This window comes from Sceloporus undulatus, chromosome 1 (genome assembly GCF_019175285.1).
Source record: "Sceloporus undulatus isolate JIND9_A2432 ecotype Alabama chromosome 1, SceUnd_v1.1, whole genome shotgun sequence".
NCBI classification, from domain to species: domain Eukaryota; kingdom Metazoa; phylum Chordata; class Lepidosauria; order Squamata; family Phrynosomatidae; genus Sceloporus; species Sceloporus undulatus.
This window is the reverse complement of record NC_056522.1, coordinates 147626018-147653979: the sequence shown is the minus strand read 5'-3', so window position 1 is coordinate 147653979 and position 27962 is coordinate 147626018. Positions and strand designations below refer to the sequence as shown.

Here is a 27962-nt window from a genome sequence, read left to right as displayed (position 1 = left end):
TAGTTCTGGGCCTGTCCTTCGAATTATTCTTCACTGAGTTGTGTTTTCCCCCTATACTGTGTTGTTTATTTAATATTTCAACAGTAAGTAATAGGGACCTGTGACTGAAGCACGTTAACTGTGAGAATTAACCATGAGAACATGGCGATGAGGCCTAAATGACAATACTTGTTGAATGATAGTGGTATAATAATTAGCTCATTACCTGGGAGTGTAGATAATAAATTGATATTAAAAATATACACTTTTTAAAGATTTAAATATATTGATATTGCACTGTCTTACAGTGCTGTTAACCAACATTACGGATGTTTTTTTAACTGAAGAACAAAAGCAATATTGTCATTTAATGACAAATCAGTTCTGAGTATGACCCAAATGGCATGAAAGGTCATTTCTGTGCATTTCGTGCTTTTTTCTGTTTGGCATTTGTTGCATAGAAAATAACAGCAGATGTATGAGTAAAATATTGAAAGTGTATTGAATTTTTTTTAAAAAAAATGTACAAGACAGAGTCTAATCCAATTAGAGAAAGTTAGTTGCACTTCTAAATTTCGTTGAGAGCAGTGGAGCACACAACATTCATGCTATGTATTTAATTGTAGCCATGGCCTAAATACTCTAAAGGCACCGGACCCCATTTGATCTGGAATGCTAAGTACTTAGCCCTGCTTAATACTTGGATGGGAGACTGTCCATGAAATACCAAGTGCTGTAGGCTATATTTCAGCAGAAGGAACTGGCCAAAACCATCTGTGAGGATTCCTTGCCTAAGAAAACCCTATGAGATTCCTAATTGACAGATGACTTGAAGGTGCACACATGCACACACACACACACACACACACACTAAACTGTGACCACTTGGTTCTTTATCCTGACCCATAATCTTTATTGAATCAAGCCATCAATGTTTTGCCTGCAGAATGTTTTTACTTATTACAGATCTTACTTTTCTATCCACAAGTGAAGTATAGTCGGCCCTCGTATCGTCAGACTTGCCATCTGCCAATTCAAGCATCCAAGGGGGCAAGCCCACATTCTCCCCAGTGGTAGCCTGTGTACATGGCCATACCATCATTAGGGACTGTTACTGTTGGTGGCGCATGCGTTGCCATTAAGTTCCGTTGTCCCCAGTGGTGGCATGACTGTGTGCATGTGCCTCCACAGAACAACAGAGGCTGTTCTTAATAGTGGTGCAGCCATGTGCATGTGCCACCATTGAGGACAATGCAACTTAAGCATTGGCGGATTTTGGTATCTGCAGGGGTGTGTGTTCCGTAACGGATCCCTGTCGTATACCAAGGGCTGACTGTACTCAGAGGTAGTGTGGAAAATGAAAAAAGATTCTAAAAACAATTAAACAAAAATGTGTATACTCAAACACAATCGCTGAACACTTAAAATGATAACTGATATAGGCGCTCAGCAAGTAGTAAGAAAAAAACAAACGGGAAAAAAACCCTACAGCCAGTGATAGAACTTGAGTGGATGAGGTCTTTAGATCTGGGGAAGAGTACAAAGATTTCCTAATATTTTACTAATAAGTACTTGTTTTTAAAAGGTGTTTAGGAATAAGTAAATTAATTTTACAAGTATTCATTGCAGTCAGTAGGGATTGCAACAGTCATATAGATCCGCCTCCTGCCTTGCGGAAATACACAACTCCAAAAGAAAGTAATTCAACTTATTTCAACCCTCCAAAGAAGGAGATGTCCACCATCATTGAAGTGCCTTACTCACATGTATAGTTTAACCTTTCAGATAAGTTTTGGATCCATGAAAAATTGGCTCTTTGATTGATTTAACAGGTCATTCATTTCAGGAAGCTTGCACAGGTTGAGTATCACTTATCCAGAATTCCGAAATATTCCAAAATCCCAAATTAACTTCATGGGTGACTGAGATAGTGACACCTTTACTTTTCTGTTGGTCCGGGGTACATAAACTTTATTTCATTCCCAAAATTATTTTAAAATATTGTGTATAAAAATATCTTCAGGCAATGTGTAGGATGTGTATACAAAACATAAATGAATTTCATGTTTAGACTCGGGTGCCATCTTACGGATATCTCATTAAGTATTCCAAAATCCAAAAAAACCAAAACAAAATCCAAGACATTTCTGGTCCCAAGCATTTTGGATAAGGGAATATTAGCCTGTAGTACAAAAAGCCTTGACTTATACAGTTGAGGTTTCTGAAGAACTGCCTTCTCTATTTGAAACATTTCTTCTGAGTGACCTATGTTGAGATGTATATGATGTTATTTTTTGGGTCCCATCTCATCAGGAGGGATGGCGTTGATGAAGCCAGTCCTAGGATGTCAACAGTGCACTCACTGAAAGGCCCTCTCCTAAACTCTCAGTGCATTGCAGAAAATTTAGGGAAGGTCTCTTAACTTCCTGAACTATGGAGGAAGTACAAGTTGCACTGTACAGCCTGTACTTCGTAGTCTCTGCCTGGTCTGCAACCCGCATAATTTGAATACTGCTGCCTGTTGTCTGGTTCATACAGAGAACTTTGGGAGGGGGTACTCCGTCTCATGTTACTGAACAAGCAAAAGCCATTAGAGTTGCTGCATTATATGTATGCCAGAAGACTGAGGGAGGAATGATGTTGGAGGGGAAAGAGAACTTGAGGCTCACTCATAGACTACTAAGTGATCATTTAGCACTAAATCGTATCTGAGCCTGTCTGTATTGTTCTTCAAAATTATTATAATAATATTTATTGTACAGAAATGTATTTGTTTCATTTCATATTTATTGAGTGTTAACTGGCGGCCATATTTTTTGCTAAATTATTAGATTTTGTTTTACAAAGGGAGACTCACGTACAAATAATTTTGTATGAGCTTCAACATTTAAACTATTTTTCCAAGACACACAGGAAAGATAAGTTTTTTCTTTGTGGTCTCTGTAAGTTCACCACTCAAAGCACTACAACTACAGGTATTCAACCTGTCCTTATTTGAACTGAAACTATTGTTTATAGGTGGGAGTTGGACAGAACAATACTGTTAGATCTTTGTCTGCAGGCAGATAGCTGAGTTACTATTTTCTAGCTCAACCCCTTGAACTTCCAGGGAATATACTAGTTTTCCCCACCACACCACCCTCAATTTCAGACTTGAGAAGCTTCTAACACACTGTGTGTGTGGAGCTAAGGAGCAGGGAAGAAGAAGCTCAGCATCACATCTACTGACTCTAAAGTCTCTTATCTGTATGGTAGGAAGCTTTCCATCAATACATTGGAATGCTTTTTTACTGTTTTGGGTTTTTTTTTTATTGTAATAGCCAGGGATAGGAAATCATAGGATCTATACACTATGGATTCTTGGCCACAGCCAACGTGTCAAAATAATGATGCATGAGGACAAAAATGTGTGTTGCTATAATTGTCATATTACGAAGCATTTTAAGTGGACTGTGGCTCACAAACTTTAAAACCTCATTTTACAGATTGATTGATATGGCATGTAGAGACTGGGATTGGTCATTTGATGATATTGATTTTGATATTGATTTTAATATTGATGATGCTGGGAACGATAACGATCTTGATGATAGCGATGATGATAACGTGTTTGTTCTGAAGAGGTAAATGGTATCTAGAGGAGAATGGATTGGCTTTCTTAAAATGAAGCATGCTGCTTGGATTTTTCTCATTAGATGAAAAGTGTGAATTTAAAATTCCCTTGAAGTTAACTTCATGAGTTAAAGCAATATCCAAAACCATATGATGATGCATGTTACCCGACTCCTGAAGTATCTTGAAATTACAATTCTAAAAATCCTTGTCTACCAGTTTGTCGTGTATTGTTAATTTTCTGTGCATCTATTTTTAATCAAATCAAATTATATATTTATTCCATTCTTTATGCTACTCAGGCTCAGGTCTGGGCACCAACATATATGTTTTGAATTGTTGTGCAACTTTTCATTTTTGGTAGTGACTTGCACATGGTGTTTTTGCAGGTAGTTCTGCAACATCTATGTATGCCTTGGCTTTCCTTGCATTGGTGTGCCTTTTCATTTTTCTAACAATTCATGTGTGATGTAAGCTGCATTACAAAGACATTGAATTACAAATGTTAGCAACTGTTTTCATTTCACTAGATGTATGACTATAGCAGGTAGCAAGTACATTTGTGTACTGCATATCACTGTACTTAAGCACTCCCTAAAGTTTACAAAGTGTAAGCTAATTGCCCCCAGCAAGCTGGGTACACATTTTAGCAACCTCAGAAGGATGCCAGGCTGAGTCAAGTTTGAGCCCTTGGCAGGTATTGAACTCGCAACCTTGCAGTTTGTGAGTAAGTGGCTGCAGTACAGGCATTTAACCACTGCGTCGCTAGGCCTTTTTATCACTTTAGAGTGGAGGGGGGGAGGATGGAGAGTTCCAGTCTTCCCCCTTCTCTTACACCCCATCTTTAAGATTAGCCACTGCCTCAGAAGAGGACCATGTTTTCTGATTCTCCAAATAGAACAAGTCACACTTTACAGGTATGAATATGAAAATGATTAAATGTGAAAGAGAAAGAGAGAGATTCTTCTTCACTTCCTCATCAGTTGTGTTCAGCTTGCAGCGACAGAAAGAGATGGAATATGTATTCTTTCCCAGTAAGATCTTAATGGGGGTGTCATCTCCTCCCACTATATTCCCCTTTAGAAAGGGAATAGTCTCATCCCATGGAACGTGGGCGTACACAGTGAAAGCTTACAGGACAGCTTAATCTCAGTTGCAACAGTTATTGTATATTTCCTTGTAATGACAAAGTGGGTGGCTCTGCACTAATCTGTTCAGAAGAAAAAGACGGAATAGAACGAAACAGGAGCCTTCTTCCTAACTGCAGAAGGACCAAGAGATGCAGAAGTCCGAGTTTTTAAACACAGACTTTCTGAAATAGGAGAAAGAGAGGGAAACATTCTGCTTGGTATCCATTAAACTAAGGGCCTGTATGCACGTGTCAAAAGGTCCATGCTCCCCCTGGCCTTGTGTTGTCCTGTACAGATGATACAAGCCATTAGCCTGGATTGGCCTATCCAGATGCTAAGCCAGCAATTGGACTGATCATGACTCAAAGGGGCCTTAGTGTGGGTCAAACAGTGCTGCTCTGCGGCAACAGCCAGCATATTCCATACTTGCCTCTGATGTTGCATCTTCACTAAAAATACACGTTATGGCCTGTGATGTCAAATGGGACACCTGACCATGTGGGTGTAGTCAGGCACCCTGTTTCTACCCTTATGAGCTGCAACAGGGGTCTTTTGTAAAGACACTATCTGCGGCGGCAGATGCAGGGTGCCAGGCATTAGTGGGTCCATGGTGCAGTGGCGGGGGCTTGGCCCATGTTATCTTGCCCATCTGCTTGGGGCCTAAATAGAAGTAAATGGATTACCATTTGTTTAAAGTCAGAAGGAGGGGACTTTGAAATATTTCAAGTAGGTGTGCAAAGCAGGTAAAAGATCCCTCTGCTTTTCTAGCCTCTTCCATGTTGGGTGGAAGATGGAGTAATTTCCTCATGCTGCTTCTGGCTTGGCGTTTGTTTTAGGGCCTGCAAGTGGAACTAATTTCATCAGAAAGAATTCTGTTGCTTTGAAATAAATTTGATTGCATTTACTGACCAAATGTTTTTCTTTCTTTTCCCCCCCAGCTAACTGCCTTCTGTGAATGCAGATACTGTTGATGGCAATTTTCTTCCTGTTGAAATAAGACTGAAACATCATATCCCAAAATTTTATGAAAAATATATATATATGTTCCTGAAAGACAGTTATATATAAATATATATATCAGAAGTTTACAGGGAGGTGTGTGTTTTTTTGCTGCAATACAGCTTACTAATAATTCCTGTGTGTGTTTTCATAATGTAATCTGGCTGGCTGGCTGATCAAAATTAGGATTGGTGGGTGATAGTGCAAGGATATGCTTAAACTCTCCCACAAAATCTACCTTGGAATGACTCACACTACATTTCACGAAAGGAAGCAAAGACATGAAGAATCTATCCCTGATCTGGGGGTTTTTTTGGGTTTTTTATTATTATTTTTTAAAAAGAGAAATTACACCAGCAAATTTGCCAGAAGAAAGAGGATGGGATTTGGGGTTTAGGGTGGCGGGAGGGAAGGGGGTCTGTCACACTGATGAAGACTGCATCTTAAAAAAGTGACCATTATACTGTGTGTGAATGTGTTTTGGTGTGTAAATATGTATATTGTACTGTAATGCTGCAAGAGGGTTTTAAAAAAAAAACTTTCCACTTTATTTTTATACATATTATTCATATACCATGAACTGCAGTTGCAACTATGCACTTGTATAAAGCCATACTGTTGAAGTTTATATCATTCTTACCTGTATAGCTGCATGTCTGTGCTCAGCAGCAAACTATAATGAGATGCTCCAAGTATATACTCACTTCAGTTACTACTTAATGGGCAGTCCTGTTTTACCAGTTTTGAATGCCTTAAATTAATTTTGCTCCCTTAAAGTCTATGCCCATTCTAGATATTTAAGAGAGAGAAAGTGGATGCAGTTTACCAGCTCTTAGAATGCAATTATGCTTTGTGGCAGAACAATATAGTGCACTATGTTTACATATAATAGTTTATATCAATGTCAGTTTGTTCTGAATGTATATCTAATGGGTTTGGAAGGGGAGGGAGGGTCAGCTGAGTATTGGTTTCAGAAACAACGAACTAGTAGTATTAGAACCTAATATATAGCTTTCATGCATAGACATAATTTTCCATCCAGCCCTTTGTACAAACTTCAATATTAGTTGTTGACTTATATTACCCTTACTAAGTGCTATGAAACTTCATTCTGCCTTTTTTTTTTTTGCATACTATCCTCTGTGTTTTTTATTTCTGAAGAAGGAAAAACAAACCTATAACTATTTTTACATTTTCATCGCACAATATTGAAGGACTGTTACAAACCCTTAATGAATGGGACATACTATAGATGTATTTTAAACTTTTTGAATCCTGTTCTCTTGGCACATGGCTTTAAGAATAGGAAGAGAATTTCAGTTGTGTGTGAGAACAGATAGGAGGAAAAGGCCTTGGAGGCACTTAATTTGATTATTTTTTATTTCTAATTTTGTATAAAATATAATTTATGTGAGTTCATTCATGCCATGTCCATAATTTATCCCAGAAAAATGCATGTTTTATACAACTACAATATGCTATAATGTTAAACATGATGGCAGTAAAAAAGAAAAAAAAATTATTGTACCCTCCTCCTTGGTCTCTTTTTTTTCTCCCTATGTATACATATATTTGCATATATAGATATATGTTGCGTGACGGTGTGCTAATGGAAAACAAATCTAGCATTTTAGTGAAGAGCATGAGACATTTCACTAGGGTGTTTTCTTTAGTAATAGGAACAAGGTTTGGAAGGCGGACCAGGAATTGTTTGACATCACAACTGTGAACTTTGGACTTGCAGTTCCTAGTATCTCATATAGTAGTTCACCAAACAGGACTCCTGTGCAATTTCCAGAAAGCTTGTGGAGAAGTTAAAGTTGATCTTACTTTACACTGGGATTTCCTCTTATTAAACCCCTTTGAAATGAATCAGAATTCACTGCAGCAGGTCATGTGTGACAGATGTTACCAGCGGACCAGAGCTTATATGCACCGCTCCCATCAATACACTGTGATTTATCCACTATGTATTCAATTATAATTATTTATATACACTTGGTCTCAAAAAGGTTATGTGACCCATACCTTTAAAAAAAAATTCAAATGTACCTAATTTCAGTTATCTTGAAAGCCCATGATGAAGCAAAAGAGTATTTATCACAGCAAGAATCCAGCATATTTTAAGAAATGCATATTTGGCATACAAAGCTTATTGTTTAAACATGTATACAATAAAAAAAATGTTTCCTTTCACTGAAGGCATACATATTTTATATAATTGTAATTTGTGGGAAGATCTGGATTGGAAGAAATATATATATATTTTTAAATAAACTATTTCAGTAAGATAAAATAATTTTTGACGTTGGCAAGTTGATTATTTTTAAAAGTATGCAAATGAAACAGAACGGTCATTTTAGCATTCAGAATTTTAAAAGGTAGCTCTCATATTATGAAGAAATGTGTATTTTTAATTCTTGGAATATTACCTAGTAGTGTTTTACATGAGATATTTTGAGTCATGAAGCGCCAGATGTTGATCTTTGTTTGCAGATTATTATTGTAAGCATTACTGCACCTCCTCTCTAGAGAAGGCTATAAATTCATACTCAGTAAAACTATTAAAGATCATTAACATGTGAAATACTGATATTGCATGAACTTCATCCAGGGGTGGGAGATTATGTGGCCCTCCAGTTGTTGCATTACAACTCCCAGCATTCCACACCATTGACAAGGAATGCTGGGACTTGCAGTTTAACTACAGCCGGAGGGCTGATTCCCATCTGTGTTTGAATCTGTTAGAAAAATAACAATACACAAAGAGAATGAAGGGTGACCTCTCAGGTCTGATCAGCATGAAAAAGGCAAGAAGTGGACCATAAAGCTGAGCCATCAAGTTAAAAATGGATGCATTAGACTTCAATCGGGTACAGCTTGATTTGGAATAAATCCCACTATAGACTGAAGTTTTTAACAAGCATTCACATAGAGATTAGTCTTATTTGCATGGGATGTTCGTTGCCAGCATTTTGCACCTAGCTTACTTATGTGTAGATACCCTCTAATGCAGCCTTTCTCAACCTTTTTTGCGCTAGCAGAACCCTTGAAATATTTTTCAGGTCTCGTAACCCCTGCATTAAAATTACATCTACAGATTGTTTAATTTTCATCTCAACTTTTCTAAAGCTGGAGTAGACAACCTAATGATCTTCAGATATTGGATTAAGGTAGTATGCATGCTCAGTGGCCCAGAATTTTGGGGGTTATCCAAAACACATTTGGGGATGGCCAAATGGCTGTAATAAAGTTGTTATTATTACTTGGGGATGGGGGAGGCACCAGTTCCCTAACCCTCTTAAGAGTTTAGAATAGACGATATAAAAATGAATTTCCAAGTTAATTGTCCCATCAATCCTATGAGATAAGTTAGGCTGGAGAAGTATAGCTTGCTCAACTAGAACTGAAGTAAATTTCAATCTTTGAATTTGGTGCTCTAATACAAATATAATCCCTACATGACACTGGTTTTCATCAAGTATGAAAAATCACTCAAATACACCAGCCAGTCTTGGCAAGGATACCTATCTGTTGTCAATCTAATTAAAAAAAAACCTTGTAGAAAAGTCACAACTGCTACACCATGAAAGTAACATTGTGGCCTATAGAATCAAAACTTTAACAGACATGGCATATAATTTAAAAAAAACAAACATTTTATTTGCACAGTGAGGTGTTTCATCCATACCAAGTTTCATAGTTTGCTCAGAAATGTTGTAAATGGATTGTACAGAGTCAGCTGAGAAACATTTTTGTCCCTTCGTTGCCGCAGTGGAGTAAGAAACAGTTGCTGGTTTTATTCACACAGTTGGAAACACTACCATTCTTCATTTCTGAGAAGTTATTCAACATTAAATGCCAGTTACACACCAGAACTACTATTGCAGTCTTTAAAAAGTTAAACTCCTATGTTGTCATCATCAAATTGCTGACACCTGGGTGATTTTCTTCAATTTGCATCCATCCATCCAACTTAATAGCTACATAGATTTTTTTGTTGTGCTATACATAGTGCCATTTTGACTGAAGAAGTGGCCCTCTGGCAAAGCCAGTGTGATCAGCATTTGCAGTACACAATCTACACACAGTTTAGAGTAACAGACGAAGAAATTCATAACAGGTCTTATGTTTAAGGTAGAGGGATTTTCATACCACCCTTATTGTAAGAATAAAGCCTATGCTTTTACATTCATGTTTCAAAAGAAACTGATTCTCAAAGCTGAGGCTGTTCTGAAAGAGCCTTTGTTCTGCATGCATTTTGTCTCTTTTACAGGCACTAACAAAAAAAGATGTGAAGAACCAGCTGGTATTGGAAAAATGCATCTAAAACAGATTAATGGGCCAATCCAGAGAAAGGTAAACATAGTTTAAGCCTTTTTTTTGTAGCAAGTAGGACTTGAACACAATTAACTTTCCAGTCAGAGGAGCAATTTATCAATCAAGTATAATAATGTAATCATGACTTCTTAGATGGATACTTGCATTTAACTCCCCATGTAACATCACGTAAGTCCAGGAGTTTACTTTTTATATACAGTATCAGATTGTTATGAGTTGATTTATAATTGTGGTATAGATTTCCCAGATGGGATGGAATGGGAAAATCATCCAAAATACTTATTAAAGATGCTGTAGCCTCATCATCGTCTTCAGACCACAGTGTTTTCATGGTAAACAGTAACAGCTATGAATATGACAGTCTTGAGAAATATGCTGACAGCTTCAGCAAGTTATTTGATGGAAACATTGAGAAGTGGTGTTCTAGAAAGGATGCTCAGACATATTTCAGTAGAGTTGTAAACAAAAACATACTCTTAAGTAGTACAGTCCTAAAATACTATCCATTCATCAACGTTTCTTATAATGTTCACCACGGTATGCATCTCAACAAACTTTGGAACTGTGCTAATAAATTTATACTGACATCTTTATTCCAAAAATATCAGAAGCTTCCCTTCGCATGGAATGTTGATATACATCTGGCATGATGAGACTTTGGTCCTAAATGGATTGGTTCCAGTCTTTCTTTTGGTCCTCGTTAGTTAAAAGAGGCTGAAGAATCTCTGATCTTAGTCAACCTTCTTAGCTGCCTTCCTGTAGGACAGTACAGTTGCAAGGATCCAAATGTTCAGAGCCAACACGACTATAAAACGGACAAGAACTTGGGAGAGAGAAAGTGTTTTGTTAAATTTGTTTTCCTGTTCAGTTTTATTGTCTACAGTCTGTTCAAACTTAAATGTATGCTTAGAGATTTGTTCCTATGTGCCTTCAAATCAACTCTGCCTTATGGTGACCCTATCAGGGTTTTATTGGCAATATTTATTCAGAGGACATTTGCCATTGCTTTCCTCTGAGCCAGTGAGAGCGTGGTTTGGTCAAGGTCACCCAAAGAGTTTCCAGGACTGCGTGGGGATTCAAACCCTGGTCTCCCAAAGGTTTAGCCATTAGGCTATACTGTCTCTCTGTGCTTAGACATATACAGGTTTATAATATAAGCTTACAGTATAATGTACCTGAGAGAGCCAGTGTGGCGCAGTGGTTTGAGTGCTGGACTATGACTATGGAGACTAGGGTTTGATTCCCAGCTCAGCCACGAAAACCACTGGGTGGCCTTGGGCATGTCACACGCTCTAAGCCTTAAGGCAAGGTAAGGACAAACCTCCTCTGAACAAATCTTGTCAAGAAAACCCCATGATAGGGGTTATCATAAGTTGGAAATAACTTGAAGGCAAACAACAACAACAACAATGTACCTGATAAATCCTTTGCCCGTGAAGCAAGACAAATTCCACACAGAGAAGCAGGTTTGACAATCAGGTAATACACATTAGTTTGAGGGTGAGATGAGGATATTGTGATTATCACTCCTGGACTCTGAACATACAACTACAAAACCCATCTAAAGGGTGTGGATTGGAATATGCATTCTCATCCAGCTTGCTAGTCAGTATTCATTAGCAATCATAAAATGACTGCTCAGATCACTTAAATGTTTATTATTCATATTTGATGTCAAATTCCTAAAACAGCTATACTGTTTCCCACACCAGTGCCAAAAATTTATCCAGAACAGCTGAAGAACTCTCTCACTAGTATTTTCTTTTTAAAATTACAGCCTATAGTACTCTTTTGCAAAATCTCACACACACATACACACCCCTGCTTTCCAAACTGCTATCACTGTTTACACTGAATTAAAGTGTTATATCAATTCTGGGAAACAAGGCATTGCTTGTCTGAACAGGGAGGCCATAGGGAGCTGATGAGAAAAGGTGACTGGAGGAACACTAGCAGCATTTGGGCTTTCAAATCTTCACACTGTTAGCACTGAGTGAGGGAGCAATGGGGACCCAACTACTGATCGGCTCACTTCCATTGGTTCCTTGTCGCTAGCAATGCCAGAGAAGGGCAAAGGTGTGCAATGAGGACTTGCTGTAAAAAGGAAAACTTTCCCATGCAATTCAAATCCTACAACCACTGTAGGTCTTCATCCTCCAAAGAATGGAGAGCAGTTGAACTGGGAGAGGGCTGGGCCAGGGACCACATCCCTGCTTTCTCCTCATTGTGTGTAGGCTTAAATGGCTGAAGGGGGATTACAGTACATTTCCCCCATCTTCTATTTAAGTTTCCTTCCTATAATAGATAATGAAGAGATCTTTAAAGAGAAAAGCACATGTCTTTTATACTCCCATAAACTCTGTCTAATCACTGTCTTTCCCCTTCTACAAGGGTGAAGCAAGAGCCAGTTTCTACCCCCATGACACCCATCTCCATCTCACTGGCACATTAAGGTGTGCTGGAAGTGACAATGCATTGTTTTCAAGTGCAGTTTTTTTTCTGGTTGCTTTCCTCTGTTTTGCTTTGCTTTGGAGTTCTGGGAATTTTGAAAGGGTGACCCAAACTTCTGCACTAGGATATTACATATGATTCTTGGTCATTTTAACCATTTTAGGGGTGACAAACTGTACCAAAATTAGCAAACATGGGGCAGAGGTGTCACTAGGGAGTTTGGAGGCTGCAAGATTGGGGTTCTGAGGCCACATGCAGCTAATGGGCTTTGCATTACCCACCCCATGTCCTGTTTCTTTTCTTTAATTATATGGCAGCATAAAATGTACAGCACTGGCATTCACAAAAAAGTATTGGAGTATTCAGCCAACTTTGTAAGAATTTCAAGTTCTTATTTCAAATGCATACACATACATGTGTGGACACAAAATCTCTGGGTAATAACAGTTTTACCTGTGGCATCATTTGTTGTCATTAAAGTTGTATATATTCTTGCTGCAATTGAGAGAGACTGGATTAGCATACTTTAAAGATTCAGATGAAAAGCGATCAAGCACATATTCTGGCTGAACCCTCTGATACTTCAAATTTCCCGAGTCTGCCCCCTCCTTAAACTATTCACCCACTTGCTGCCCTACCTGTTTGGTATCCTTGAGAAGCACCTGCTTTAACAGATTTAGCTGCCCGATGCTCTGTCCAACAACAGCTGCTGTAGGTCTTTTCAGTGCCCACTACAATCCCTTTCCATCTAGGATTTAACCCAATATTTAACTACTATTCTTTTTAACTGGCTCTTTGATGGAAGTCCTCAGCTCCAATTCTTGGGAATGCTTTAGGGCAGTGGTTCTCAAATTGTTTACCCTTGTGGCCCCCTTTATATCACATCCCCACACACTTGACGTAGTATATGAATAAAAATATTTTGTTTAGTGTGCATATTTTCAGTCACACATTCATGTATATTCATATGTTAACTTCTTCTCAGGCAGAGGCTCCAAGCACCCTCCTTTGCTTTCTCTTCCCTTCCAAGACAGAAAAGGTTTGGGAGGAGGAGGAGGAGGGACCAGGGACTCCCAAGTCTCATGCCCCCCTTGAGCAACTCTCGTGCCCCCCCCCTCCAGGTCTCACCCCACCATTTCAGAACCACTACTTTAAGGGTATCACAAAGGTGCCACAGTATTAGTGGGTCTGTATGTATCTGGACAAAAGCAGACTGAACACATGTAACTGAGCACTGGGCCATATATAGGTTTTAAAAAACTGTACTTTTTCAAATCAAACTTCCAAGTGATCTGGCACAAAACCTACAGCTGTTTGCAATTTGGCAGGGTTGTTCTCCTCCCTTAAGGGAATCATGTTTCTATGAAAAAACTGTTTTGCATTGGGGGCGGGGAATAGTTGCAGGTTTTTTTGTCTTCCATTACAAGTCAATGAAATCTCAATTTGAATTTTGAGGTCTGGATTGGGTCTGAACGAAATTGGCCCAAGATCAGAATAGCTACAACCAAAAATATACTGAAAAGGAACAGTGATGGAAAGGATCTAAAAGGATTCTAAATCCTTTTGATGTCTCCTGAAAGCATTTTGGAACTGGCATCTCTCAGGTATCACTTGTTTGTATGCTGTGCTGAGAAGCTCATACTGCACACTTGTACCTTTGGGAATGGTTACTTTTATATGCCTGCTTTCCCCTTCCCTTTCAGCTCTTTTCCCTATTGGAACAGTTTATTAGACTGTCACCCTGTCAGTGGTGTCTGTTATTATTTAAAACTCTGCATAGCTTGAGGAGAAAATGTTTTAAGATTTTCAGTATACTGTATATACTCAACTATAAGTTGACCTCAAGTATAAGTCAAGGTCACGTTTTAAGGGCAAAATTATGGATTTTGATATGACTCTTGGATAAGTCGAGGGTAAAACTTAGGGACACACAAAAAAGCATCTAAATGATGAAGCAAAGGAAAACAATGCCAAAGAACCTACACAATTATGGCAGGCATAACTGTTTTGGCTTACAAGGCTGGATGGAAGAGAGAGTAGAGGGAGGTCAGTACTTCCAGGACAGATTGCCCTCTTGCCTTTCATAATAAGATGATTCCATTCTTAATAAGAGTTAAAGTATAGTATTTACATTGACCCATGAATAAGTCGACCTAGGTTTTTGGGGTCAATTTTTTGGCCAAAATATCTAGACTTATACATGAGTATATACAGTACCATCTTTTTCTTATTATTCCTGAACTGTCCCCAGAATGACTCCCATGCATCCTCCTCTTTGATTTCCTTTAGGTTTCTCTTCTAGGTTTACCTGTTTTGGGGAAGCTTTTGGGTCATCTTCCCAGACAATATCCCATAATTCAATTAAAACATACTACATGTAACTGAAACAATTACATATTATTCTATTGATTACCCATGGCTTAACTTCCCACCTCCTATTTCTGTTTTTTTCCTGTACAGTATCTATTTTACACTGTAAGTTCCTTGGGACAGAGACTTATACCATTACACATAACATACTGTGTACATGGATAAGATCTCAACAACAACAGCTGCTACTACCATTGTTGCTGCTGCTGTGTGATGGTGGGTTAGGATAGTTATCTGAACTATGATTTCACGACAAGCAGCTTGTATAGCTATATGGTCCCAAACTGTTGGATTTCAAAAGGGGATGCTCCTTTTAATGAGCAGGGTCTTACAGGCCATGCAACAAGAAGCACCCAAAAGCAGCTGTTTCATAAAAGGTAAGTTTTGAATACTGCAGAGCAAAATACTATTTTGTCCATCTCAGGTACAATTCTGTTTTGTAGTCTGATAAAATGTAGGAAGATCAGGTTATCAAGTTAACTTTTTTCTTTGTGCTGAAGATGGGTGTATAAGAGAAAGAAGGCACTTGAGAGGTTGCTTACTTGTACAGGTGTAGATGGCTAAACTCAAAGTCGCAGCACTCACTTGTCCAGAATCTTTGGTCTGCCAAAGGCATCGAAGCTGCATCAGTTTACTTGCTGCACTGATCAGAGTGCTCAGGTTCTGTAGAGATGCAAGAGAAAACAGTGCAGTTGTCAAAGCAAAGAACAGACAAATATGAATATACATGAATGCATGGAGAAAGGGAGAACACATACTTTGCACATCAGATGCAAGATACCAAGCTGGATTCCTGGAATTTCCAATGAAAAGGGTTTTCAGTACCAGGGGCTAAGATAAGTGTTTTCTTGAGACCTGAAGAGCTACTGTCACTGAGGATAGGTGGCCCTGGACGTAATGGGCAACTGCTATGACTCAGAACAGGACAGGATGAGTTTATTCAAGAAGGCAAACATATTTTTATGAGGGGGTGCTAAAATGTTCTTGGCCTGACCAAGGAGGGAATAACCTACAACCATGAAAGTTACAGTACATGCTATTCCATATATTTACCACAAAGATTGATGCAACTGGCACATTGTTTCTCAAATTTCTTTAACACGTTTGGTCACTGAAATACTGCTCTGTTTCTGCTGCCATCTCAAAATGTCCTTCCTTTCATCCAAACAGGAAATAGTCAGATGGTGCAAGATTTGGTGAGTAGGGTGAATGATCTATGCACTGAGACCTCAATTCTTCAAAATAGGCATCATCTTGCCTGACCTGTGAACAGGTGCATTGTCTTGTAAAAAGAAAACATCTCTTCACAGCTTTCCTCACTGTTTTTCCTTCAGTGCCTTCTTTAATCAGCACAGTAAGTTAGAGTAGTATTCTGCATTAACTGCTTGGCCCTTCTGAAGATAATCAATCATCAAAACAGCTTCTTTATCCCCCCCAAAAAACTGTTGCCTGCTGACCTTTGCGTCTTGAATTTTTTGGCCATAGAGAACCCAATTGCAGTCACTGTAATGAAAGTCTGGTCTCTGGATCATAGTAATGTGACCATGTTTCAGCAATAGTGATGAGACTTCCAATAAATAAATAAATCACTAGTTTGCTCAAAATGCTACAAAATCAACTTGGAGTTATCTGCTCAATTTCATTTCTGATCAGCACTCAGAGATTTTGGCATCTGCTTGGCTGACAGCTTCTGCATAATCAACTGCTCATGAATGATATACCCAATGCATTCCTGTGATAATCTCTAGTGTTTGAGCAATTGTTTTAGTTGAGATTTGCTGATCTGCCCAAATCCAGGCATGAACACACTCAACAATTTCTGGAGCTGACACTGTTTTAGGGATCCCAGACCTTGCTGCATCTCCAGTCTCCAAATCTCCATGCTGAACATTGGCACATCACTTCTTCATGACTATGACAAGCACTTGTCACTCAGTGTTTGCATCACGCACTCATGGATTTCCTTTGGAGTTCTCTTACAAGACCTTTGTGATGGCCCAGAGTTCAGCATTTGAACATTCCATACTTTTTGTTGATATGGTTCTATCAATGACCTAGAAAAGATCAGAAATTAGAGCAACAATCCTACAAACTGGAAATTTACAATACAAAGAAACATTCTTTCAGGCTACAGTAACAAAACTACACTCAGATTTTGGGAAGCGTGTCAGGCCGAGAACATTTCAGCACCCTTGCAAGTAGCACTTCAGATAGTCTCAAAGGTGCTACAAGATCTCTCTACAACTGCTAACAAGGCTATATCTTTGAATTCAGACAGAAAGTACCAGAAAAGGGGTCTGTCTTGTCCAAACCATGCAAGTCAAATTAACTGTATAAGTAATATCAATATAGATGCAGTTGCTTGTCAAACTTGGAAATGTTGATGCAAGCCAACTGGTAGTGAAATGTCACCCATGACTCACGTATGCAAGATATGCAATAAAACATATGGACTGACCAACATTTGCTTATCATAGGGAGACGGAGCTTCCTTCATCCCTCTTGCTCTAAAAGGAAGAACGTAACGTGACGTCAGGAGTAATATGTATTACAAAAATCTGTTGGGTCCATGAGATCAATCCAACCAGAATACTGCCTGTGCCACAGAAAAGCAGACTTTCTCCTTGCCCACCACATACACATACACAATAATTTTCTCCTATCCATACTAGGATATACACATGGATCTGACTTCTGACCACAGTCAGCCAGTGGTGAAAGAGTAGTTACTGAGGGGACCTATATATTGCCCTGATAGCCTGTATTACACTACTTTATAACCACCAACAATCGCTGACAACCTGTTAGTTTCATTTGTTGTTTGTTGTTGTTGCCTCCAATTCATTTTTCACTTCTGGCAGTACTATCATAGGAGTTTTTGGCAACTGTCTTTGGGGAGGGGGGGTTGCCATTGCCATTCTTTGAGGCTGACAGAGTGTGACTTATGCATGCATGTCCATCTTATGCCTACTTGTGCCATGTTCAGGTAATTGTGGAATTCAGTATTTGATTTCTCCTTCTGCAGTGACCCAATCCTGCAACTTAACATACAGCTGCTGCAGACTCCACTCCGTGGCTGAAGGGACCCAGTGGGGGGCAGCCATTTGGAAAGGTTATGCCCCTTAGCCAGATGCAAAATGATTACACCATCCACTAAAACCTCTGAAGGACCCCAATGGACCTCAGCAGATGTCTGGCTACAGAGAGATAGCCAGATGTTACTCTGATTTTCCTCCCTGAACAATGGATGCAAGCTCCAGGAAAAGAGATTCCACCTCAACATTAGGAGGGACTTCCTGACAGTAAGGGCTGTTCGACAGTGGAACACACTCTTTCCTCAAAGTGTAGTGGAGTCTCCTTCCTTCGAGGTCTTTAAGCAGAGGCTGGATGGCCATCTGTTGGGGATGCTTTGATTGAAAGTTCCTGCATGGCAGAAGGGAATGCATGGCCCTTGTGGTCTCTTCCAACTCTATGATTCTATGTTTCTACCAAAGTCCTGCCCACTAATCCCAGATCTGATTAGGGTTACCCAACTGTGACTAAAAGGCAATTCAATATCTTCATTAAGCAGGCACATATATATCATTTTTACCATGGGATGAGAAACACATAGGTCTCCAGATGTTCTTAGGACTGCAACTCCCAGCATACCTTACCATAGGCCATGCCAGCTACAAATGTCCAATAACATTTGGAGGGGGCACACATTTGTCTGGTTTTATTTCACACTTCCTAAGGCTGCACTGTTAACACAATTCACTGGGTTTTTAGGCATTACTACACTGCAACCTTAAGGAGAACAGTTAATTTAGCATAAATAAATAAATAAATAAAATTTTACAATATTTACTTATTAATTAAATGCACACCCCACCTTTTCTTGTTCAATACAATACAAAAATACAGAATTAAAACCAAAACAGAATTAAAACAAAACACAAAAGGCAAGAAATTTTTAAAAACAGAATGATAGATAACAGATACCATAGGCACTGTCTATCTTACCAAATCACCAGACTTTGCTAAGAAAGGGATCATATCCCTACGTCAGGTTAACAGCCTGTCCTGGTCTTTTACACCAAACCAGGACAGTTGTACAGTGGGCTCTTGGTATCCGTACATTTCCCGTAACACACACTGGATGGGAGCTTCTCTCCAAAAACTGAATCACGAAATGACAATTATGCACAAAGGCAGATTGTTTCAATTACTTACCATAGTCAGATCCAATATCCATTTCTGTAGAGCTATTATGTACCATCCTGACACAAATCTGTTCATGTGGGTTAAGTTGTACAACCATGTTGGCCATTAGATGAACAGTTAGCAATTTGATGACTTTATCTGGTTTTTATACCTGAATCTTATTTATATATCACCTTTCTCAGTCTAAAATCAGGCTGCTATGAACGATTAAAGAAATTATTAAACTATAAGAACAAAAAAAAAAGCAGCCAATCCAATCCCTACGGACCAAACACATTTTAAGGAATGCAAGGAAGCAATACAAAGATTTAGATAATCAGATCAAAAGCCTGACTAAATGACTTTAGAAATCTTCAGCAGGCAGCAATATACACTTGGCCCTCCACATTCACTGGGGTTAGGGGCACAGGACCCCCATGAATGTGGGAAAACTGCAAATAACAAAAACACTATGTTTTTACCCAAGAGAACACCTCTCTAGGAATCTCTAGGTCCTCCAGTGCAACTCTGTGGTCAACATCTGCCAGATATTGGCCATAGAATTGTGCTGGAGGAGTTACAAATGCCTAGTAGAGTGTCCTCCCTAGAAATCTCTAGGTCCTACTGCTTTATGTGTTACCTGTCAATTTATAGTAACCCCATGAATTTTACAGGATTTTCTTAGGCAAGGAATCCTCAGAGGTTTTGCTGCTTCCTTCCTCTGAAATATAGCCTATAGCACCTGGTATTTGTTGGCAGTCTCCCATTCAAGTACTAACCAGGATTGATCCTGCTTAGCTTCCAAGATCAGACAGTTGGGTCCTGCAGTCATGGTCCACTTTGGGAGTGGGCTGTGCGGTTGGCCAGTCCTGACCCACTTGCAGCCAAGATAGGACTCAAGCCGCTTCTTCCCACTCATCTGCTCTGGACCCTTAGGTCCAAAACACATTACAGAATAATCCAGTTTGAGACCACTTTAACTATCCTGGCTCAGTGCTAGGGAATTCTGGGAATTGTAGTGGCACCAGAGCTCTCTGATAGAAAAGACTAAATGTCTCACAGAACTACAGTTCCTAGATGTCCCTAATTGAGCCAGGGCAGTTAAAGCATTATCAAACTGGATTTTTTCTATAGTGTGTTTTGGACCTTATTCAGACAGAGTTCATCTGCCTGCCTTTAACCTCCTCAGTTGTGAGTACATCTTAATCCAATAGGAAGTATTGGGACACGATCCAGAAAAGTTGCAAAATCCAATTAGAAAAGTGCACCAGTGGAATATGTCACTTAACTCCAGAAGATAGAAAGCAAAATACGGAACAGCTGTAAAAAAATGGAAATGTAGACATTGATATTTGAAGGATACATGGCTGTGTAAGGCAAAGCATGCTTCAGGTTGCCCGTGTAATGCAGAACAAAAAGCAAAAGAATGACATCTGAAACAAACAAATAAAATAATTACGTGACAGAAACAAAAAGGGCAAGGAAATAATGAAAGGGGATGCAATGTATTACCTTGCACAATGATGATGGGATATTCTATGTATGTTGGCAGAGGATAATTGTAGTAGCTCATGTACCGCAAGCATACAAGGAAGCTGAAAGGAAATATGTAACTTCAGCCACTGTCTTAAGCACACTTAAATGAGAAACATGAACTCTATTCCAAATCTTCCGTTTGTTATGGACATGACAAAACAAAACAAGACAAAAGGCCTTTTTATTGTTTTTAACCTCTTTAGCAAACATGACCTTGTTCTCCGCTTTATCTTTTCTGACTTTCTCCCTACACAAGCTGGCTAGTTGTTTGAATTACTCTTTGGTGATTTCCCGGCTTTTCCATTTCTTTTACATGTCCTTTTAAGTCTTAGCTCAGCTGAAGGTTTTTTAGACATCCTTCCTAGATTCTTTAAATACCATCCATTTTTCCTCCTCATTGGAAATGTTTAAAACTGTGCTTACAGTATTTCTCTTGTAAGAAACTCCCATCCATCATGAATCTCTTCTCTTTTATTATTCTTGACCACAGGATCACCCCCCAGTATTTCTCTAAGTATACTGAAACCAGCTCTCCTAAAGTCTAGAATGCATGTCTAACTATGCTTGGCCTCTCCTTTCCACTGTATAACAAACTCCAGGACAACATGGTCACTCCCAACTAAGGATCCCACTATTTCCACCCCATTAACCAAATCATCAATTAGAAAATAGCTGACCCCTTGTTGCTTCGTCCACCTTCTGTAGAATGAAATTTTACCTTTAATTTTAAAAATTAAAGGAGCCCTTGTGGTGCAGTGGTTAAATGTCACTACTGCAGCCACAAGGTTGCGAGTTCAACCCCCAGGGCTCCAAGGTTGACTCAGCCTTTCATCCTTTCATAGGTCAGTAAAATGAGTACCCAGTTTGTTGAGGGCAATTGGCTTACAGAGTGTAAACCGCTTAGAGAGTGCTGAGTTTATTCATAAGTGGTATAGAAACGTAAATGCTATTACTATTCACTGTAATTAAGGAAACACTGGAAGTGAAGCTGAAGAAGGCTGACTGATTGTTCTTGAGCACAGCTGTTCCATCAGAAGAATTTCTTTCCATTTTAGTGCTCATGGTTAACATCAACAAACAAATTAGGGCCCTATACAGACAGCCAAAATAAAGCTGCTTTGAGTCACTTTGGAGGTATGGTGTTTCAATGATGCATGCATCCTAAGAGTCTGGAAGCTGCACCAAAGTTGCATGCCAGTCCTTAGGACTGGAACATGACTTTGGTGCGGCTTCTGGACTCTTAGGATGCATGTATCATTTAAACAGCATACCTCCAAAGTGACTCAAAGCAGCTTTATTTTGGCTGTCTGTAACAGGCCAATGTTTCTGTTGAAGGCATTAAACTTTGCAGAAGATTAATCATTTCTGAAGCATCTGCTGTGGAAACTTGGACTGCTGCAACATCATCCTGTTTCATGCAATATGTGTTTTGATTACAGAGAAACAGGCTTGCACTGCTGGTCTTGCCTACCGTTTACCAGAACCTTCCTACCCTTCACATCCATGTATATGCAAAGACATGCAGAAAAGCCTAGGCCAGGATTGCTCAACCAGCATTTCCTGGAGCCCTAGGGCAGTCACTAGGGAGTTCCGCAAGAGATTGTGATTGGGAAGAAGCAAACATCTTTTTTTAGCTTTAGATATAATAATTTTATGGATTTCCTGAGATCTGAAAATTATTTCAAGTGTTCCACCAAGGTAAAAAGCCTGGCACAAAAAGCTGTCCATACAAATTGGAACTCTGGTCACCACTGGGCTTCAATTCCCATTAAAAGCCAGAGAGTGAGGGCTTTGACTCATTCATCTTGTAGATGTCAGAGGCAGGAAAGTCACACAAGGATTGGGGACAGGGATGGCAATGCAATGTGGGATACACATTAAATATGCTATAGTCTACCTACAAGCTGTGGGAAGGGAAAGGGAGACAGGCTGAGTTTATTTATATTTATTTATAGTTCACCTTTCTTCTAACACAGGATCAAAGGTGGCTTAACTTAACTAAAAAAACCTTTAGCATCAAATAGGTTTTTAGTGTACTTTGTTTTTAAGTACACCAAAACTTATTTGGTACAAAATAGATTTTTTAAAATATATATAGACCAATTAATAGGGTTTTTTTTCCCATTCTGGCTTATTGAGATCAAACTCTTCCCAGCAAATTAACTGTCGTCAGCCACAAATCACAATTAAAGTCATTGTTTACATTTGGTTTAAACCATGGGTTGTTATAAATATGCAATGTGAGAACCACTACTTGTTTTCCCAATGGTCTGCTTTCAAAGGGAGCCAGCCTGCTGTAGTGGTTTCAGAGCTGGACTACAACTGGAGACCAGGGTTCAAAATCCCGTTTAGCCATGGAAACCTACTAGATGACTTTGGGCATGTCATACATTCTCAGCTTCAGAGGAAGGCAAAGGCAAACTCCACAATGAACAAATATTGTCAATAAAATCCTGTGATAGGGTAGCCTTAGTGTCACCATAAATTGGAAATGAAATGAAGGCATACAACAACTGTCTTTAAAAAGAAGCCAGTAAGAGATGGGAGAAAAACATACCCCAAATGGGAAAAACTAACTCTGGTTTGTTTAGTGGTTTGTGAATTATTGGTCAAGCGCCCCGCCCCCCCCCCCAAGGCTTAATGTGACATGCAAATAGGACCAGAATGTGTGAAATGTAACTTCAATATTTAGCCACTTGTGAGGAGAAACCTAAGAAGTTGTACAGATATCCCTGCCTGCAGTGCCAGATTGAGCGGCTCCTTTCTGCGCTTCAGAATGGGCATCATAGTCGCTGGTGTCGTGGCTTTTCTGCACTCCTTTGGCACTACATCATCTAGTGCCAGAGGAGTGATGTGATTTCACTCGCTGTGTGGTGCAGCATGTGGTGTCATACCTGCCTGCGGGTTGAGTCGGAGCATGTGCCATGCAGACACCACAGCCCCACTCTGCCCCCAAGCTGGCCAAAGATGCTGGTCTGTACACCCCTGAGATCACAGTATCTTGATTATCTATCTATCACTATTTATACCCCATCTTTCTGCCAGACTGGGACTCAAAGTGGCTTACAAAAAATAGACAGAAAGTGTGCCTGCACCATACGCAGGTGCACTAAATGCGGCTTCCTGCTTACGTGGAAGCCGGGTGCACTAGTGCATGCACATGCCCCATTGTTTCCTATGGAACGCGAGCATACGCGGATTTTCCCTTACGCGAAGGGGGTTGGGGTCTGGAACGATCCCCCACGTAAGGCAAGGGCCCACTATACAATAAAACCATGCAGGGAAAATATACAAAATTAAGATTAAAATAGTATTAAATAAAAACAGAATTAAAACTAATTATTATTTTTTTTAAATACATTAATAAGTTTTTTGTTGTTAACTGTCCTCAAGCGGACTCTGACTCATGGTGACTTTAGGGATGGGACATAGTTAAGGGCCCCCTGTCCTCCACTGCTCTGCTTAGGTTCTCTAAATTCATACTTGTGACTTCCTTAATTGAGTCTATCCAACTAGCTTCCTCTCTTTTTACTTCCCTCCACCTTCCCTAACATTATTGTCTTTTCTAATGCATTATATTTTAAGCTTTCTCATAATGTGGCTAAAGTACTATCATCTCCATCATTTTGGCTTCCAGGGAGATTTCAAGCTTGATCTGTTCAAGGACCCATCTGTTCATCTTTTTGGCTGTCCAGGGGATCTCCTCAGCACTGTTCTCCAGCAACACATCTCCAACGAATTGATTTTCATTCTATCTCCTTTCTTCACTGTCCAGCTCTTGCATCCATACATGGTGATGCTGAACACAATGGCTTGGATGATTCAACTTTAGTGCTCAGTTGTATATCTTTACTCTTTGTGATCTTATCTACGGTAGTTCTTTCACAGCTGCCCTTCTCATTCCTAGTGTTCTTCTGATTTGACTGCAGTCTTCATTCTGACCAATGTTTCCTCCAAGGTATAGTAACTCTTTTATTATTTTGATTCCCTCATTGTGTTGAACATCTTTTGGTCCTCTGTGGCCATTATTTTTGTTTTCTTTATGCTCAGAGAGAAGTGCCTCCCCTGCAGATCTTAAAAGTTCTAGCAGGCTCATATGGGATAATACGGTCCCTTAAATTACCTGTGCCTGAGCCGTATAGGACACTATAGGTCAAAACTAGCCTGGAAACAGAGAAGCAGCCAGCACAGTCATTGTAGTAAGGGCAATGTGTGTTCCCTGTAACCAGCACACATTAGCAATCTGGCTGCGGCTCTTTGCATGAGTTGAAATAATCCAATCTGGAAGTAACTAAGGCATGTATCACCATGGCCAAGTCACACGTACCAAGGAACTATCAGTAAACTGTTCCTTCCTGAATTGGATATAAAAAAGATGTAGGTCTTGCCAGAGTATCAAGAAAAAAAAGGAAACCACACAAAATTTCCCAGCTTCCCTATCTGCAAGACAGTCACATGGTAAACAATCTAAAAAACCCTGCAACTAAGAACTATCTCTCCCCCATCCCAGGAACTGTTGTTTGTCAAGCCTCCTGAAGTCAGTTGTTGCATATACAGTTATCCACTGGGATTTGGGTTCCTGGATCTCCGTGGATACCAAAATTGGTGGATGCTTAAGCCCCATTAAATGCAATGACATAGAAAAATGGTGTGCTCTATATAAAATGGCAAAATCCAGGTTTGCTTTTTGGAATTTATATATTTTAAAAAATATTTTCAAGCCATGGATGGTTGAATCCGTGGATAAAGAATCCATGGATATGGAGGCCCGACTGTATATAAAGCAGCAGCCTCTTTTCTCAAAACTAATATGGCTGAACAGAGGTATATATAACTTCAGCTACAGAGGTCTCCTCATACAGAGCAAGATGCAATTCAGCAATCATTAACACTGCACATAGGGTTGCCAGATTGAAAACTGGAGAGTGCTTTGTTGTTATGTGCCTTGAAATCATTTTCGACTTATGGTGACCCTTTCGTGGGGTTTTCTTAGCAAGATTTGTTGGGGTGGGGATGCCTTTGCCTTCTTCTGAGAGAGCATGTCTTGCCCAAGTGGGTTTCCATGGCTGAGCAGGGATTCAAACCTGGTCTCCAGAGTCACAGTCCAGCACTCAAACCACTATACCACACTGGTAACTTTAATGGTTGTATGGAAGAGAGAATTTGAGCAGGTGGTGCTTGACAGACAACAAGATAACAAACAAGCAAAACTTGCTTAAATCCCCCCTTCTACACAACAATTAAAGGTTGAGGAGTCTTTCCCAGTTGTCCTCTGGCAACCCTACTGGAATATCTAGTGTTTGCCTAGCAACATGTCACCCTTAGTTACCACTTTGCAACGTTCAGCATAACTGCCCTGAAGCGCAACATTTTTAGTTCACTTGTACTCGTATTACGTTTTAATCAAGCTTTTATTTTTAATTTATGTTTTATGACTCTTAGCTGCCTTGAACACCATAAATAAACAAATGAGCTGAAGTTAAATTTTACCATTCATCCTCTTTTGCTCTTGACCCAGGCCTTCAGCCGTTTATTACTTTTGCGTGGTATCATGACCCACATTACAAGGGTTATGAATCACCACACTGAGGCTTACTATGTCCTGGGCTATTTCTGAAGAGGGGAAGTCTATAAATCAAATCAATTAATAGACCAATATGCTATGCCAAGTAGCTTTAAGACCATACACCTAAAGCAGAAATTTGGCAACTGGTGCATTCCTTTGGAAAAAAAAATAGCACACAAACAATCAGTTGCTATGGTGCCTGCCCTGAAAATTCAATCTGTTATCTTTAATATAAAGAGGGTATCTTTAGTAAGTCTGCGAGAAGGAAATGCAGTCTGCATGTGCTCAAAGACACTATTTTTTAAAAATGTTAAGTAGAATTTGAAGTGGGCTTGGAACCAAGCCCTGGCCAAACCAAAGCCTCGAAACACATGCCTCACTTTTGAAAGCAAGTGCCAACACTCCACCCTTCTCTTCCTTCTTAAATGCCAGGACCCCACCCTGGAAAAAATGAAGCATTCAGCATGGTCTGAATGCCACATAGTAGAAATGAGAATTGTGCTGTCTTCCAGAGGTTGCTGGACTACAACTCCCATCCTTCCTAATCAGTTGCAACGGCTGCTAAGACTTGCAGTTCAACAACTTCAGCGCCGCATGATTTCCAGCCTTGGCACATAAGATGCCACCATCTTGCTGAAGCTGAATAATTCTGGGTGTAGCTGGGCAGGAACCTGTGCATGTCATGTTAAGTTATTCTGCTGCCAGTGTGAAAGCTGGAGAAGGCTCCTGTATTTTTAACGGCTGGGTAGAAGAGGCGATTTCAGCAACCTGGTTACATGACAAGCAATACCTACTGAAAATTCCTCTTCTACAGCCATTAAAAGTAAAAGGTTTTGTGTTTGTGTGCCTTCAAGACATTTCAGACTTATGGCAAACCTAAGACTATAGCTCTGAATACTACCAATGCCCTCTCCAATTTTTCTTCTGGCAATCCCACCAGTTGACAGCCAATCTATCAAGTGAGGTGAGGAGAACTGGTCACCAACTGGGCGACCCTTGGGCAAGTCACATTTTCTCAGCTTCCTCAAGGGAAGCCCATGGCAAGGCCTCCTCTGAAAACATGTTGCCAAGAAAATTCCTGAGGGTCTCCCTAAGTCAAAAACGACCTGAAGGCACCTGACAACAAAATGGCAAAGGACTCCTGTAAGATGGTTTGCGTGTTGGACTGTGGTCCAAAACACACTGCAGAAATAATTCAGTTTGAGACCACTTTAACATCCTTGGATCAGTGCTACAGAATTCTGGGAATTGTAGCTTTGGGAGACATTTAGCCTTCTCTGTCAGAGAGCTCTGGTGCCACAATAAACTACAATTCCTAGGATTCCCTAGCACTGTGCCAGGGCAGTTAAAGCAGTCTCAAACTGGATTATTGGTGGCGCAGTGGTTAAATGCCTGTACTGCAGCCATTCACTCGAAACTACAAGGTTGCGCGAGTTCAAGACCAGCAAAAGGGCCCAAGCTCGACTCAGGCTTGCATCCTTCCGAGGAGGTCGCTAAAATGAGTACCCAGATTGTTGGGGGCAAATTAGCTTACTTGCTGTGCACCGCTATGATCTTTGGAATAGTGGTATATAAATAAAACAAATTGTTAATTATTACTGCAGTGTGTTTTGGACCTGTGACTCTGGAGATCAAGGGTTTGATTCCCAGCTCAGCCATGGAAACGCACTGGATGACCTTGGACAAGTCACACTCTCTCAGCCTGAGGGAAAGGCCATGGTAAAACCTCCTCTGAAGAAACCTGCCAAGAAAACCCCATGGTAGGGTAGCCATAAGTCAGAAATGAGAGAGCC

At 39.8% G+C, this 27962-nt stretch overlaps 2 protein-coding genes across 6 annotated transcripts in view; one reads left to right on the top strand and one right to left on the bottom strand.

Annotated features, from left to right (window-relative positions):
• ROCK2 (Rho associated coiled-coil containing protein kinase 2) overlaps positions 1-8019 on the top strand; it is a 99375-nt gene extending 91356 nt beyond the window's left edge. For 2 of the 5 annotated variants that reach the window (XM_042448432.1, XM_042448473.1), the window contains 2 exons: positions 3465-3602; positions 5660-8019. In XM_042448432.1, the coding sequence (XP_042304366.1) occupies positions 3465-3602; positions 5660-5663 (142 nt within the window). In that variant the 3' untranslated portion in view covers positions 5664-8019. Of the gene's footprint in view, positions 1-3; positions 84-3464; positions 3603-5659 lie in introns of those variants that run through there. The other 3 variants (XM_042448444.1, XM_042448454.1, XM_042448463.1) reach the window with 3 other exon arrangements.
• Positions 8020-9358: 1339 nt separating this feature from the next.
• SLC66A3 (solute carrier family 66 member 3) overlaps positions 9359-27962 on the bottom strand; it is a 20736-nt gene continuing 2132 nt past the window's right edge. The window contains exons 2-7 of the mRNA XM_042446305.1: positions 20580-20662; positions 20431-20500; positions 19098-19155; positions 15425-15545; positions 12966-13007; positions 9359-10884 (exon numbers count right to left, since the gene is read on the bottom strand). Coding sequence (XP_042302239.1) covers positions 10793-10884; positions 12966-13007; positions 15425-15545; positions 19098-19155; positions 20431-20500; positions 20580-20662 — 466 coding nt within the window. The 3' untranslated portion in view covers positions 9359-10792. The remainder of the gene's footprint in view (positions 10885-12965; positions 13008-15424; positions 15546-19097; positions 19156-20430; positions 20501-20579; positions 20663-27962) is intronic.